Source organism: Colias croceus, chromosome 28 (assembly GCF_905220415.1).
Source record: "Colias croceus chromosome 28, ilColCroc2.1".
NCBI lineage: Eukaryota > Metazoa > Arthropoda > Insecta > Lepidoptera > Pieridae > Colias > Colias croceus.
Window position 1 is genome coordinate 2,010,976 of NC_059564.1, and position 14,233 is coordinate 2,025,208.

A 14,233-nucleotide genomic window follows, 5' to 3' on the forward strand; every position below is an offset into this window, starting at 1 on the left:
ACAAAGTAGGCAAAACCGCGGGCAGAAAGTATGTATTAAAAAAAATGACACCAAAGAGCAAAAATAACAATAAAAACCTTATATTTGTAAATGTAAAAATTATACAAAATAATTTGTTTCATTTCACTTTTTATTCTTCTTCTTTTTACTCTTCTTAGGCACATCTGTTTCTGTTATATCTTCTGTCTGGCTAATTTGTTCTTCATCAACAGTCTTCTTATCTTTTTTCTTTTTCTTTCTCTTTTTGGGAACTGTTTCACCATCTTGAGTATCAATTTCATTTACTCCTTCATTTTGTTCATTTAATTCAACATTTTTATTTACACTACTGGCATCACTGTCAATTGCTTTCCTTTTTACTTTTTTTACAGGTTCATTCTCATGGCAAAGGTTCGATTCTTGTGCTTCTAGGCGAAGGTTTTTGGATTTCTTTACTTTTTTATCGTTTTCACTTGAAATATCACCTTCACTGTTTTTGTCTTTCTTGGCTTGAGAGTAACCTTTATATTTAGCCTGTTGTAATAATGCCTGTTCTTGCATTTCAATCCTTGCTAATTTACCTAGCGCTTTAAGACCATGACGGGCACCTCTGAAAGATAAATAATATTTCAAATGAAAAATTTGCAAACTGTATAATACACAGACAGTACAGTGACACTTTTTTGTTTACAAAGATATTAAAAATAATTAAGATATTGAACATGCTAACTTTAATATTTTGAAATTGAAAAGTGATTTTAATAAAATTCCATGTAAAAAAAATTATCTAAATTATTAAATTAAATTAAAAGGTAGTATGTACTTGAAGGACAATAAGATATTGAAATATTCCATATGAGAACTGACCAGGCTTATGTAAAAAAAATCTCTTTTATTATAAACAACTTTTAAGCTATTGCATAGCTTCTATCGCGGGCCTTGAGCGCGGGGACCGAATCGAGAAATTCCGTAACGAAAAAACCTCACGATCCCCACTCCGACGGGCGGAGGTGTAGCTTGAAGGCATAGCATGCAATAGCTTTACCGCGGCAGTCCCCGAGTGCCACACGTCTTTTTTTAACAAAGTTTAAACTGTACAAAGTATAATGTTAATAGCGATACAAATCCCATACTTATGAGCAGTTCTTCCTTCACAAGCTGCAAACAGCTCCTCGTCACTTAATTTCACACCTGGTACTGTTTCTACAATACCTTGATCATTCAAATCTTCAGTTTTAGCACCACCATTTGATAATATGGAGGTTTTAACAAAAAAGTTTGTATATTCCTCTTTTGATTTATCTTTATTCTTCTTTTTGTAGGACCAAGAACTGTTTGTTATTTCAAACTCGTCATCTTTAGTTTTTATTTCTTTTGTCTTTCCATTTTTCTCTTTAACCTGAAATGTAAAAATTAAACAGGAATGTATGAGGATGTTAATTATTTACTGTTTTATACAAATAATACAGTTTTCTAACATTTAACTCATATAAATAGTATTTTGACTTGCTGCTATAATGTTTTAACACCTTCTCAGTTACATAAGAATTCAATGAATATAAATTTCATTTCTATACATTTTTAACCACTTTTATCATTCATCTATAGTATGTTTGTATGTAACCGATTCCTCTAGAGTTAAGACTAGATTTTGACCCACTTTAAAGCACAGATTTAGTTCAAACTTACACTTATCCCATTGAGCCCCAAGCGGCCCGATCGGTCCAACACTTTCACGATCAGTGACAATATTTTTTAGTTTATATTTTTCTAGCTTACCGCCCGCAGCTTCGCACGATGCTTAGACGTGCGAAGCCGCTGGTTTAGACCTAATAGATTTTATACTAAGACTCTTATCTATTATAAAAATCCGTATCAAATTCCGTTGTAAAGATATAAGCATACAAAGGGACAGAGAAAGCGACTTCGTTTTATACTATGTAGTGATATTGATTTACATACAACGTATTTACCTCAACATTACTAGCAGCCGTGTTGTACAGTTTCGTCCACCAATGTTCTGTAAATTCCGCGGCTGCATCATGCCCAATGCCCGTGACACTACGCTTCAACTTCGGTTTTAACGCTTCCGATATACCATTTTCATGTTTTCCTAAACCTTTGCCTAAAAAAATTAAAAAACAAATTCGTAAAACTATCGACGATAAAATATTATGTTGAGTTTGTTGCTATTTACCATCAGTCCAGCCATATTTTTCTAATTGTTTACGTGCGAAATCCATTGCTTTATATCATATAAATTAAATTAAATCATAACTCTAAATAATAAAAATATAGAACTATTGTTTAATATTTTTAACCTAAAATTACCACATTGATTTGTTTTGAAAGTCAATGTCAAGTGTCGAATGATTTTGACACATGACAAATTCTTACAGACTATCTAAATAGGCTAAAAGTTAACAAAGATAAATAAGAATTTTTACATAACGGGTTTTATGAAAAGCATGCTAAATATTAAAAATTACATTATAATGTAATATGTAAGAAATGTGGTAGAAAAGCAGTTTATATTATAATTATGTGTAATGAAAAAACGACTAACATTTCAGATTTAATAAGTTAAAAATGAGAGATGAAGTCACGTGCTACAGCTAGTATTATATAAAATTAGAGCATTAGTTATCCATTACTAATTAATTGATGAGTTGTTTTACAATAAAATATTACAAACATCTTTTATAGGAACAATTTTATTATAATAACACACGATATAAAATTTTCGAACACATAGGAATGTCTCAACTACACAGGTAGGTACATAAAGATTATTATAAAATATATGAATAATTTATCATACAAAAATATATCATATTGATACAATATTTATTACTTCTGCAGTTCTTTTAGGTCTTCTAAGGATGCTTCGTTCTCTTCACTGCAAAAAAAAATACAAAAATAAAAATACACAAGAAGACATTTTATCTGGTTCGATGAAAAAAAGCGAAACTAAGAAAAAAAGTGCTAAAAACTTATGTTAATATATACCACAAAAAATGTGTCATAATAATATATTTATTTGGTATAGTTAAAACATAGTGCATATAATAAAAAGGTATTGCTATAACATTTTAAGATAGGTAGATAGTAGACACTGTGTTTAATATTTTAAATTATTACATATTAAAGTATGTATATACAATTGCTTTTAAATGGTACATCATAGTGTATAAAGGAGGTTTATTAGTCCATCTGACAATCACATTCACAAAATCTAGGGTTGCACACTCAAAAAAACACCATAGACAAGCTTAATCGCAAAAAAATTGCCATTACTAAAAACTCTAGCAAAACCTTACATCTTAACTTAATTTTTCATACCCAAAAGCATTTTTTATTTCTTAACTTCAGAATAATGGTTATGATTAGGATCGCGTTTTGACCTTTCCAAATATTTCAAGCCATGTGTACCGCTAGAAGAGTAGCATTCGAAAAGTTGCCGTTTCAATAATTCCGGTCGAAAGTTTTTCAAGAAATACACCCAGCATTTTACTATTTCTTCATCATTGGAGCCTCTGAAAATTGTTTCTCTTTATAAGATTTTTTTTAAATACATGACTATAACAGTAAAATTTTGATAGTAGTTTCTTTAACTTATTTAAAAGGCGATATATTCAATATATATATAAATTACTAGCTGAACTGTGTGGTTCTACCCGCGGACGAATAGGTGCAAGTATTTCTACAGCTTATGTGTTATTCAGATACATAAGCTTTTAACACAGCCTAGTATTATCAAAATCTGTTCAGTGGTTTTAGCCATTAGGTTTTATAGGAGCAAGCATAATAATTATATACAACCATCCTCACAAACTTTTGCATTAATTATAGTGTTCAGAACCCACTTGATATTTTTATTTTATTTTACAAAAGACAAAGAACTTAAATTTAAATCTTTAAAAAATAAGATCCTCTATTATCTATGATTTATATAAGAACAAAGTTAGGCTAATTAAATTAAAAAATAAATATTACTTACGGTTTCTTAACCAGTATATCGTCAATTTCTCTGACATACCATTTGGGATGATCTTCTAAAATATCCAATTTGCTGAGCATGATGTCATCCACTTCATAGATTTCGCCTGAAATTATCAAATTTATTTATTAAATACATATGTATAGCAAACTTGCTCGATATATGTCTTATCCCTACTAATATTACAAGTTACTTTGTCTGTCTGTTCTACTTAAATTACCTACTCAACCAATTTGCATGAAATTTTGTACAATGATAGTTAATAAACTGAAAAAGACATTGGATAGGTTCCATGTTATAATCTAGGTTAGGGCGAAGCCACAGGCAGAAAGCTAGTAAGTAATAATGCCCAAAAAAAATGAAATACAAAGAACCAGCCTGTCATATCTTGATGATTAGGTCCATATCATATTTTTATACAAAAATTCTATACATATTTTTAATTTAAATTCACAATTAAACCATACAGTATATATCCAGAAGTTGTGAATTACTAACTAATATAAATAAAATTTCACACAAAGAAAAACAATAATAACATGAATTAAAGGAGAATACCTTTTATATGATGTCCATCACCAGGGCTATATAAGAGAAATGGTATATTATACTTTGTGGCTATGATAAGTGGGTACTTATTCTTAGTAATCCCTTCGGTTAGAAAAGTTCCTGTGCCATGTTCAGGGTTTGTAAGCCAGTGGTGGTTGGGCTCATTGCGTTTTAGCGTTCCATAAACAAATACTTTGTGAGACATCTATAAAATAATTACAATTAATTAGTATTAGTTAATAATAGATCACTTTTGAATGATCATTTAATGTTTATAGGATGTGTCATCACAATGATATACATACTACATTCACTATTAATTCTAAATTACATGATAATAGTACAATCATAGGTTTATGGTCTAATAATGGTTTATGTAAATGTGAGAGAACAATTGAACAATTTTATGATGTAGTTATCCTTCAATTAAGCATTTTTAGTAAGGTTACCTAAATAACATATACAAGGTACCTACTGTATTATATATAACTAAATATTATCGTGTTAACACTACCTTTTATTGCCTGTCTATCAAAGGAGATCTAATTAAAATACAAATATTAGTCAATAAGGTAGGTTGGTAAGTGAAAAAATGAACATTATATTATTATAGAAAATACTAACATCTCGATATGCGATGAAATTATTATTTTTTAAATTAGTTATCAAAACTACACTCAAAACCTTAATCATTAATCAATAAATACTTTGAAACTAAAACATTTTACATTATTTTTAAATTGGGCGCCCCCTGATATTGTTTGCTGTTATTTCGCAAAAAATTAAAAAGTCAGAAAAACTTATGACATTGGCATTTGACATTGCTACCTATGTAGCACAGATTAAGTAAAGTTGAGTTTGCCTGTAGCAAAGTGCTACAAGTCTTTGTTATTGTTTTTAACCGACTTCAAAAAAAGGAGGAGGTTATCAATTCGTCCGGTATGTTTTTTTTTTTTTTTTTTATGTATGTACACCGATTACTCCGAGGTTTCTGAACCGATTTACGTGATTCTTTTTTTGTTCGATGCGGGATGGTGTCGAATTGGTCCCATAAAAATTTTATTCGGATAGGCCCAGTAGTTTTTATTTTATGAGCATTTTTGTCTGTAGGTATTTGTAAATTTTGCAAGTGCAAGTTTGAAGTCGGTTGTTTTTAACGCAGTTATCACTTGTCACGTTTGGATATACATACCTACGTAGTACGTAGGTACTTCCGAAGATTACCCCTAACATACAAACCTACAAGGTTTACTTGTTTACAATATACTACATAATATACATACTAATAATATCCTCTATTTTTCAGGTCACAAAGAATACGTAACATGGAAGACGTAGAGGAATGCATCGCAAGCCGCAACGACCACGAGCTTTCAGCCAAGTGCTAACGTTGATTTACTGACTCTATTGAACCCGTAATTGTGAGCCACTTTACCCACTGTGATATCTCTTAATCTGTATATTGTGTGATTTTTAATCACGTGCTTCAAAGAGGGTTTTAAGTTTATGCGTATGTATTACTTTTATTCACTCTGTAACGGTAAGGTTTTGAAAATATGTAATTCTTATTCAAATGTCCTGTATGAATCTAATTACATAGATTCGTCGTCGTAAGTTGCAGATTTTAAACATGAGGAACGTGACTTAAATAAGATTATTAAAAGATATTATATTTGAAAATTTATGTAGAGTTTGTTTTAATTATGTAATCGCACAGCAATAATTAATTCAAGAAGCTTATATCCTCTAATACACTGGAGATTGCACTATGACCATTAACTTGAAACAAGAAACTATGACATTCAATGACGTCAGTCATGTTATTTGTCTCTTTCTGTCGAGTGACCACGCTGGTTTGTAAATTCAGGATTTTTCAAAACAGAAAAAACTAAAAATCATGGTCTATAAATAATAACGACATATATTTTTAACAGTATTTATATTATAATATTATGGTCATACTTTATAGGTAGGTACATACAATTTTAATTGGTATAGAATGATAGTTATAAATAACTTTTGGCTACAAAGCTTGGATATGAACCGATATATAGCATTAACATCCTTTGTAAATAGAGGAAAGTTGTGTTTTGCATCAGATGCTGTTTACCAAATTGTTAGCTACTCAGATCTTCTTTTTAAACGCGTTGCTTCGACGGGTCAATTTCAAGCCAGAATCATCAAAGAAAAACTGTTTATAGCAGCCTTGCACAAATTTCAGCTAACTTTACAAAGTTTATTTTTCAAAAGGTATTTTTTTCTGGGTCGTAATCCTCAGTAACCTTGATGGGCACATATATTTCTTTTTATTTTACTTTTTGGAAAGCTGAAATACGTAAAACAAAAAAATATGAGGTAAGTTAAAAAAGTATAAATTTCAAAGTAAAAACGAACAATCTTATAACTACATGTGAGTGCAATACCGATGTCATGTGTTGTTTCATTACTAGTAACAATCTTTAAAATGGTGTTCTAAATTTTCATCATAATATTGTTATTACAATATATTCTCTTCGCTATCCATAAAAACTCGTCATCATGGTTACCTTACTTGTTAAATCTGTTTATTGAAAACTTGTTGAAAAATGATAAAGTATTAGGGAAATAACAAATTTAACATGACTGCTTACTAAAATGATGCTAAATTAGACAATTTTTGCCATTGAAATGATTCTAAATAGGTAAATGCAGGAGTATTGAGGAATATTGTAAATAACGTAAATATACACTTGCCTGTGAAATTCTATGCCAGAATTTGGTGTCCAAACACTTCTGCAATTTTGCACAATACAATGCATTCTTTATATTCGGAAAATATTCATTAAATAAGCAACAATATTAACTTAAATATTCGAAGCGACGCAATTTTTTTGACACACATGCCATATTGACAAAGTGAGAGTTGCTACAATTTTATTATGGTGACTACCCATAATCAGGGAGTATCGCTTTTTAATAATTGGTTCAGATACTTAGTTTATTTAGCATAAATAATAATTGTCTCATCCAAAAATGCTTCTGAATGACGTTGTTGGCAATTTATCAACAAACTCATGTACAAAACTAACCTTTTGCACAGAATATTACAGCATACATAGTAGCCTTGGGAAAACTTCGTATTAACAGTGGCAATACCAAGTTAGGTGTGAAAGTGATAAAAAACATGAACTGGGCAATATTTTCTTGTTACACGTCAATGTTCATACCGAAATCTCCAGTGTATTAGATATAAGCTTCTTGAATTAATTATTAATAACAATAATTATTTATGTACCTAGTCACATCTAGTGCAACAAAAACTCTTTATAGAATCTGTACTCTGTAGTAAAATCAAAGTAAAATCAACGACCATCGGTCAATGACATATCGATTTGGTTTCCAAAATTTTTGATTAGCTACATATAGCTAAACGTCATCCGTTGTTAATCGACTTCAGTTCCATTCAGTCATTCACTCTGCCATTCACTGTTGTTCTGTGATTATTTGTATTGCGACGGAGTTGTTGTGTTTATTAGTGATGATAAAAAATTGATACAACATTTCGCTGAATATAAAACACTATGTTTTGCAATCAACTTTAGTATTTTTCGATACTATCGAACAATAACTAATACTCTTTCGTATTTTGTGCTGTGTTTTTAATTGAAATCAATAAAAATGAGGCTGGCGGGCACGATTTTTAGCAATGTGACGAAGATGTTGGACTTTTATTCACAATTTAATCCATCGCCGCTCTCAATAAAGCAGTTTATAGATTTTGGTAAGTCAACATTTATATTTAAGCAAGTTCCTGTATTTATTTCAAGCCATTTCAAGCATTGGATCAGAGTTCATTATGAACGCAATATCTTTTACTATGTTAGGTATATATACGTTCGTAGTTTGTTTTGTATCTTTGCTTTATTAAAAAAATCCTCCAATATTTCGTCTTTTAAAATACCTATTTAATTTTACCTTCTTATAAATCGATTTTTGATCTTACATCACAACAAACTTTCAAGGTCAATTGAATATCCCATAATTTATTGATGAATAAGGTCCTACTAGATCATAGTACATACTCTATAATTGATACTTAAACATGTTATGAAAGTCAGTCAAGGACGGTTTAATTTAAATATATTGTACAGTTTAGGCCTACAATTATTATATTATTTGCTAACATTATAATCATAATAGCCCATTGAGCCCCAAGCGGCCCGATCGGTCCACGACTCAATAGATTTTCTATTGTGTCCGTGATTCCGAGGCCTGAGTTAATAAAGCTTATCATACCATAATAACTATATATATATTATGTGTGTATCTATATTATTTCAGTGAATATATATAAAATATTGATAAATAATTTTCAAATCTGAATGAAATGGTACAGCTAGTAAATTAAATGTAAAATTAATAAAATGTTAAACAATGAAATGTAACACTACAAATATATTTTGTGTTTGTAACAAACTCTCTCTGAAAGGGCTCTAATTTATTTTGATAGAATTTATCATGTACATTTGATAGGCCTAATAATGTTGACACTATTTTCTGTATATTTGTATATAACTGACCAATTCCTTTTGGCTCAAATTTGACCCAATTTAAAGGGACTGAATTAATTGAAATATTGTACTTACACTTATGGAGAATCTGTGGTAATACAATAAATTTTGAAGTTAATCTTATTTTTCTGAATAATAAAATATTAATTTTTATTTTAAAAATATATTTTTTTTGGTTTATTTTTAGTATTAGATTAGTTTAAATTGAAAAATATTTAAGATTATTATTTCCCTTTATTGACAAGGATGACCTAAGGATATTTCTTAGGCCTGCCAATTTACTATTAGCAATTCATCTTCTATCAATATCTCAATTGTTTTGTTATTACGTCCGCGTCCTATAATAATAGCTGAATGTAGAATTAATAACAAATGAATATTGACTTAAATTGAAAGCAATGTTACAATGTTTGTGTTTAAATTAAATAGGGCAGAGTTTGTTCTATTTATTGGTGACTACCTGCTCGCTCTGGCTTTGCCTATCTAGACAATATAAGTAAAGCAGTAAAAATTTAAATTTATTAACCCATTGAGCGGCCTGATCGGACCACGACACAATAAATTTTCTATTGTGTCTGTGATTCCGAGGTCTGAGTTATAACGGTTAAATTAAAATGAATAAAAAATCATATACGTAACACATCTTCTATCCACACAATCAGGTTCACACAATTTCATCTAAATCTCTTCAGCCATTGATGTGCAAACAAGTAACATACAATCGAAATATTAATAAAATATTATGCTAGAATAAGTATACCTACAGTCGCAGTTTTAATTTAATAAATTTTAAATTCATAAAATATGTAATGGGAACAATACTATATTAACATTGTGTTCAAAGATAGTGATATTTATAAGTGTTCAAAATGTTTTTATTGGCAGAATATCTGCATTGCAGAAAAATGATTAATTGATGCTGATGCGATGTTTTCCATTTCAATTTGGCATCTCAATTAATGACGCGGTTTCAGGAATTGATTACTTTTTTAAATACATTTCACTATTATATTACTACATATCTAAACTATGGGAACAAAGTTTTTAACCGACTTCAAAAAAAAGGAGGAGGTTATCAATTCGGCCGGTATATATTTTTTTTTATGTATGTACACCGATTACTCCGAGGTTTCTGAACCGATTTACGTGATTCTTTTTTTGTTCGATGCGGGATGGTGTCGAATTGGTCCCATAAAAATTTTATTCGGATAGGCCCAGTAGTTTTTATTTTATGAGCATTTTTGTCTGTAGGTACATATTTGTAAATTTTGCAAGTGCAAGTTTGAAGTCAGTTGTTTTTAACGCAGTTATCACTTGTTAATTTCAATATTCCCGCGCAATTTTTTATATTTGTTTATAAATACCTACTACGTACTAAACGTGAACAAACACGTGAACAGATAGTTACTTCTGTTCTTGAGTTTATTCTTAACAGTTTCTTTAATTTTTTTTATAAATCGTATTTATTCTTTACTAGCTTTCCACCCGCGGCATCGCCCGCGCAGTCAAAGAAAAACCCGCATAGTTCTCGTTCCCGTGGGATTTCCGGGATAAAACCTATCCTATATCCCGGGGGTAAAAAGTAGCCTATGTCCTATCTCGGGTATCAAAATATCTCTATACCAAATTTCATGCAAATTGGTTCAGTAGTTAAGGCGTGATTGAGTAACAGACAGACAGACAGAGTTACTTTCGCATTTATAATATTAGTATGGATAAAAAAGTCGCAATTTTATCGTTAAGAAAATGTTTTTTCTTTCTTTCTTTCTGTAATATGAGCGTAAACAAAGACGAAGTTAAATTTCCGCCGTTTCTTTTGTATTTTATTAATTAAACTTTGTTATTGTGAGGTCGAGCTTGCAAAATAACTGTTTTCAAAGAATTTTCCTTATGATCTGTTGATACTTGATTCATACGAAACTTTCGCGAAAGTAAAACTAAACTGGGAATTACGAAAGCGATGGTTCATGTAATTTCAAGAAGTTAATTAAATTAGTGGAATTTAATTATATTTGTGATTGACGCGTTGAGTCAGTGGTTAGGGCGTAAACGTAACAATCGTGGTGTTTCGGATTCGATACATGGCCAGGCTAATACATATTAAAAAATTTAAAAATAGAGCGTGCGTAGAGCACACGTGTCAGAAGTGAAACTTCTTTGGCAAGATTCAGAGATACTAAAATCGTCGCCTTACTTCATGACGTGACCGTATTGCCATGACGCGACCTTGAAAATTTATCCTGACATCTGACAGCATTTAAAGAAACTACCGGCAACATTTTTAATAAACTGTTGCTCAAAATGTTTGCAATGAATATGATGTTTGAATTAAAAAAGTTTTTACGAAGCCACAAAAGGTTTTTTGTCAACGCTAAAAAAAGAATGAAAATAAACATGCTAGCAATGTATCCACAATGCTTGTATTATTATAAACTAGCGGCCCCGGCTTGCGTTGAATACATGATTGCGTTTTCTCTCCATAAGAACCATCCTCGTACTTCTAGAAATACAGAAAGAATTAACGAAATCGGTTCAGCAGTTCTAGAGTTATGTGCTTACCATTTTGCGATTTTTTTTTTTTTTTTATATGGGAAGAGCAGGCAAACGAGCAGACGAGTCATCTGATGGTAAATGATCATCGTCGCCCACTTGCACCCACAATACCAGGGGTATGGCGAGTGTGTTGCCGGCCTTTAAGATAGGTGTACGCTCTTTTCTTGAAGGTCCCCAAATCGTAACTCATTGGAAACACTGCCCGCGGGAGCTGATTCCAAATTTCGGTAGCACGAGGCAAAAAACTTCTTCTAAAGCGAACAGTCGTTGATCGCCAGCTGTCCAGATGGTGTGGATGGAATTTCAGCTTATGACGTGCCGTACGATGGTGGAATTCAGCAGCAGGCAGTGTACCAAACAGTTCTTCAGAGCACTCCCCATGGTAAATGCGGTAGAAGACGCATAAGGAAGCGACTTCTCTACGCAGTGCCAAAGAATCAAGCCGATCGGTTAGACTTGGCTCGCCAACGAGTCGCACAGCTCTCCGTTGAATTCGGTCAAATGGAAGGAGATACTGTTGAGGTGCACCGGCCCAGAGATGGGAGCAGTATTCCATATGCGGCCTGACTTGCGCCTTATAAAGGTTAAGGCGATGGCTCGGAGTGAAATACTGCCCCGCTCTACAGAGTACACCTAGTTTCTGCGAAGCTAACTTAGCTTTACCTTCCAGATGACAGGAGAACTGCACATCACTCGAGATTTCGAGTCCAAGAATTCCGATACTGGCTGTGGCTTTTAGAGGAGTACTTTGAAAAACGGGAGTCGCGATAAAGGGATTCTTCTTGGCGGTAAATGCGCAGACTTGTGTCTTATTGGGGTTAAATTGGACCAGGTTAATTCGACCCCAATTCGAGACTTCATCTAAGGAAGTTTCGATTACAGACACAAGATCGTTCCGGCACTCAGTGACGCGATCCCGAGAAATATTGCTGCGGCCGGCATAAACTGCATCACACGTACTGTCATCTGCATAGCAATGAATGCTGCTAATGCGCAGCAAATCATTGATATGCAGAAGAAACAGTGTGGGAGACAGAACGCAGCCCTGTGGTACACCAGCATTCACGAGCTTAGGTTCGGAGCATGAACCGTCGACCACGACTTTCATACTACGCTCAGTGAGAAAACTGGTGACCCATCGGCAAAATTTCTCGGGAAGCCCATAGGAAGAAAGCTTCGAAAGAAGCGCTTTGTGCCAGACCCGATCAAAGGCTTTCGCTATGTCCAAACTGACCGCCAACGCTTCACCCTTGCTCTCAATCGCCTCCGCCCAACGATGAGTTAAATATACTAGAAGATCACCAGCCGATCGTCCGTGACGGAATCCGTACTGACGGTCACAGATCAGTTGGTGCTCCTCCAGATACTTCAGCAACTGGCGATTGATAATGGATTCCATTATCTTGGAGAGCAAGGAAGTGATAGCTATAGGTCGATAATTGGACGGGTCTGAGCGATCGCCCTTTTTCGGGATAGGATGCACTAAAGCTGTCTTCCATGAGTACGGGACAACGCCTGTAGAGTAGGAGTGCCGGAAAAGTCGCGTGAGAATCGGAGCCAATTCAGGTGCGCACATCTTAAGCACTATGGGAGGAATACCGTCAGGGCCACTTGACTTATGGACGTCCAGGGAAAGGAGTGCTTTACGCACTGCTCTCTGACTAAAACGAATGTCGGGCATAGAGGCATCACATCGTGGAATGGTAGGTGGTAAGTACCCTGTGTCGTCCAGCGTCGAGTTAGCAGCGAATAGAGAGCCAAGAAGGTCGGCTTTCTCCTTTGCTGTGTGGGCCAACGAGTCATTCTCCATGCGCAGAGATGGTAGGGACGGCTGACAAAAATTCCCTTGCACAGCTTTAGCGAGGGCCCAAAAGGCTCGAGTTCCCGAAGGAAGTAGGGCAAGTTTTTCGCCAAGCTTAGCAATGTGCTCTGCCTTCGCTCTTGCAATAGCCTTCTTGAAGGACCTAGAAGCCGAGTTTAATTCTCTTTTCAATGTACGGGCGTTTGGATCACTAGATGCGAGTGCATTGGCCCAGGCCTGGTAGCAATCTTGTTTACGGCGAGATGCCGATTTGCAAGAGCGACCAAACCAAGGCTGGGACTTGCCACCCACGGGAACAACGGAGTTTGGAACAAAGAGCTCCATTCCCTGAAGCACCACATCGGCGACAGAGTCAGCACACGCACTAGGATCATTCGCGGAGAAACAAACTCGACTCCAGGGATATGATGAGAAGAAAGTACGCATCCCATCCCAATCTGCAGACTTATAGTGCCAAACGCGACGGTGGCCTGCACGTGGAGGCCGAGGTCGGCGCAAGATTGGCACTGAACTCCGGACTAGGCAGTGGTCGGAAGAGCCCATAGGAGCATCGACATTTACCTGGTAGCCCTCCGGATGGGAAGTCAGCAGAAGGTCCAACAAAGAAGGCGTATGGTCCTCAATATCGGGAATTCGCGTGGGCGATGATACCAATTGAGTGAGGTTATAGGCAAGAGCGAAGTCGTGTACAGATCTGCCTGCGTGGTCGGTTGTTCGTGACTTGAGAAATTCAGCATGATGAGCATTGAAGTCGCCAAGGACAACAATTTCTGCAGCAGG

At 34.0% G+C, this 14,233-nt stretch overlaps 3 protein-coding genes across 7 annotated transcripts in view; 1 reads left to right on the top strand and 2 right to left on the bottom strand.

Annotated features, from left to right (window-relative positions):
* Positions 1-64: 64 nt before the first annotated feature.
* On the bottom strand, positions 65-2,340 carry LOC123704197 (G patch domain-containing protein 4). The gene is made up of 4 exons (XM_045652509.1): positions 2,177-2,340; positions 1,953-2,104; positions 1,113-1,378; positions 65-589 (listed from the first exon to the last, which is right to left on the bottom strand). The coding sequence occupies exons 1-4, from the start codon at positions 2,220-2,222 to the stop codon at positions 124-126; spliced, it is 930 nt and encodes a 309-aa protein (XP_045508465.1). The 5' UTR covers positions 2,223-2,340; the 3' UTR covers positions 65-123.
* A 201-nt stretch (positions 2,341-2,541) lies between these two features.
* Positions 2,542-5,312, bottom strand: LOC123704207 (putative gamma-glutamylcyclotransferase CG2811). 5 transcript variants are annotated; one of them, XM_045652521.1, is made up of 5 exons: positions 5,153-5,312; positions 4,538-4,733; positions 3,980-4,085; positions 3,384-3,515; positions 2,542-2,878 (listed from the first exon to the last, which is right to left on the bottom strand). In XM_045652521.1, exons 1-5 carry the CDS (start codon positions 5,219-5,221, stop codon positions 2,830-2,832), a joined length of 552 nt encoding a protein of 183 aa, XP_045508477.1. In that variant the 5' UTR covers positions 5,222-5,312; the 3' UTR covers positions 2,542-2,829. The 5 variants fall into 5 exon arrangements, with proteins under 5 accessions (XP_045508477.1, XP_045508475.1, XP_045508476.1 ...); XM_045652519.1 differs by having other exon boundaries at positions 3,346-3,515; XM_045652520.1 differs by having other exon boundaries at positions 3,322-3,515.
* A 2,698-nt stretch (positions 5,313-8,010) lies between these two features.
* LOC123704192 (pyruvate dehydrogenase (acetyl-transferring) kinase, mitochondrial) overlaps positions 8,011-14,233 on the top strand; it is a 40,436-nt gene continuing 34,213 nt past the window's right edge. Inside the window, exon 1 of the mRNA XM_045652504.1 lies at positions 8,011-8,288. Coding sequence (XP_045508460.1) covers positions 8,186-8,288 — 103 coding nt within the window. The 5' untranslated portion in view covers positions 8,011-8,185. The remainder of the gene's footprint in view (positions 8,289-14,233) is intronic.

Bases quoted from the DNA above. Each gene is read 5' to 3' on its own strand.
- LOC123704207 (XM_045652519.1), bottom strand. From the start codon at position 5,221: ATGATTAAGGTTTTGAGTGTAGTTTTGATAACTAATTTAAAAAATAAT. The intron at 4,734-5,152 runs GTTAGTATTTTC...ATTATTTTATAG, and splicing joins ATTTCATCGCATATCGAGAT to ATGTCTCACAAAGTATTTGT. The intron at 4,086-4,537 runs GTATTCTCCTTT...TGATAATTTCAG, and splicing joins TGATGGACATCATATAAAAG to GCGAAATCTATGAAGTGGAT.
- LOC123704197 (XM_045652509.1), bottom strand. From the start codon at position 2,222: ATGGATTTCGCACGTAAACAATTAGAAAAATATGGCTGGACTGATG. The intron at 2,105-2,176 runs GTAAATAGCAAC...TAATTTTTTTAG, and splicing joins AAAATATGGCTGGACTGATG to GCAAAGGTTTAGGAAAACAT. The intron at 590-1,112 runs GTATGGGATTTG...TTTATCTTTCAG, and splicing joins GAAGGAAGAACTGCTCATAA to AGGTGCCCGTCATGGTCTTA.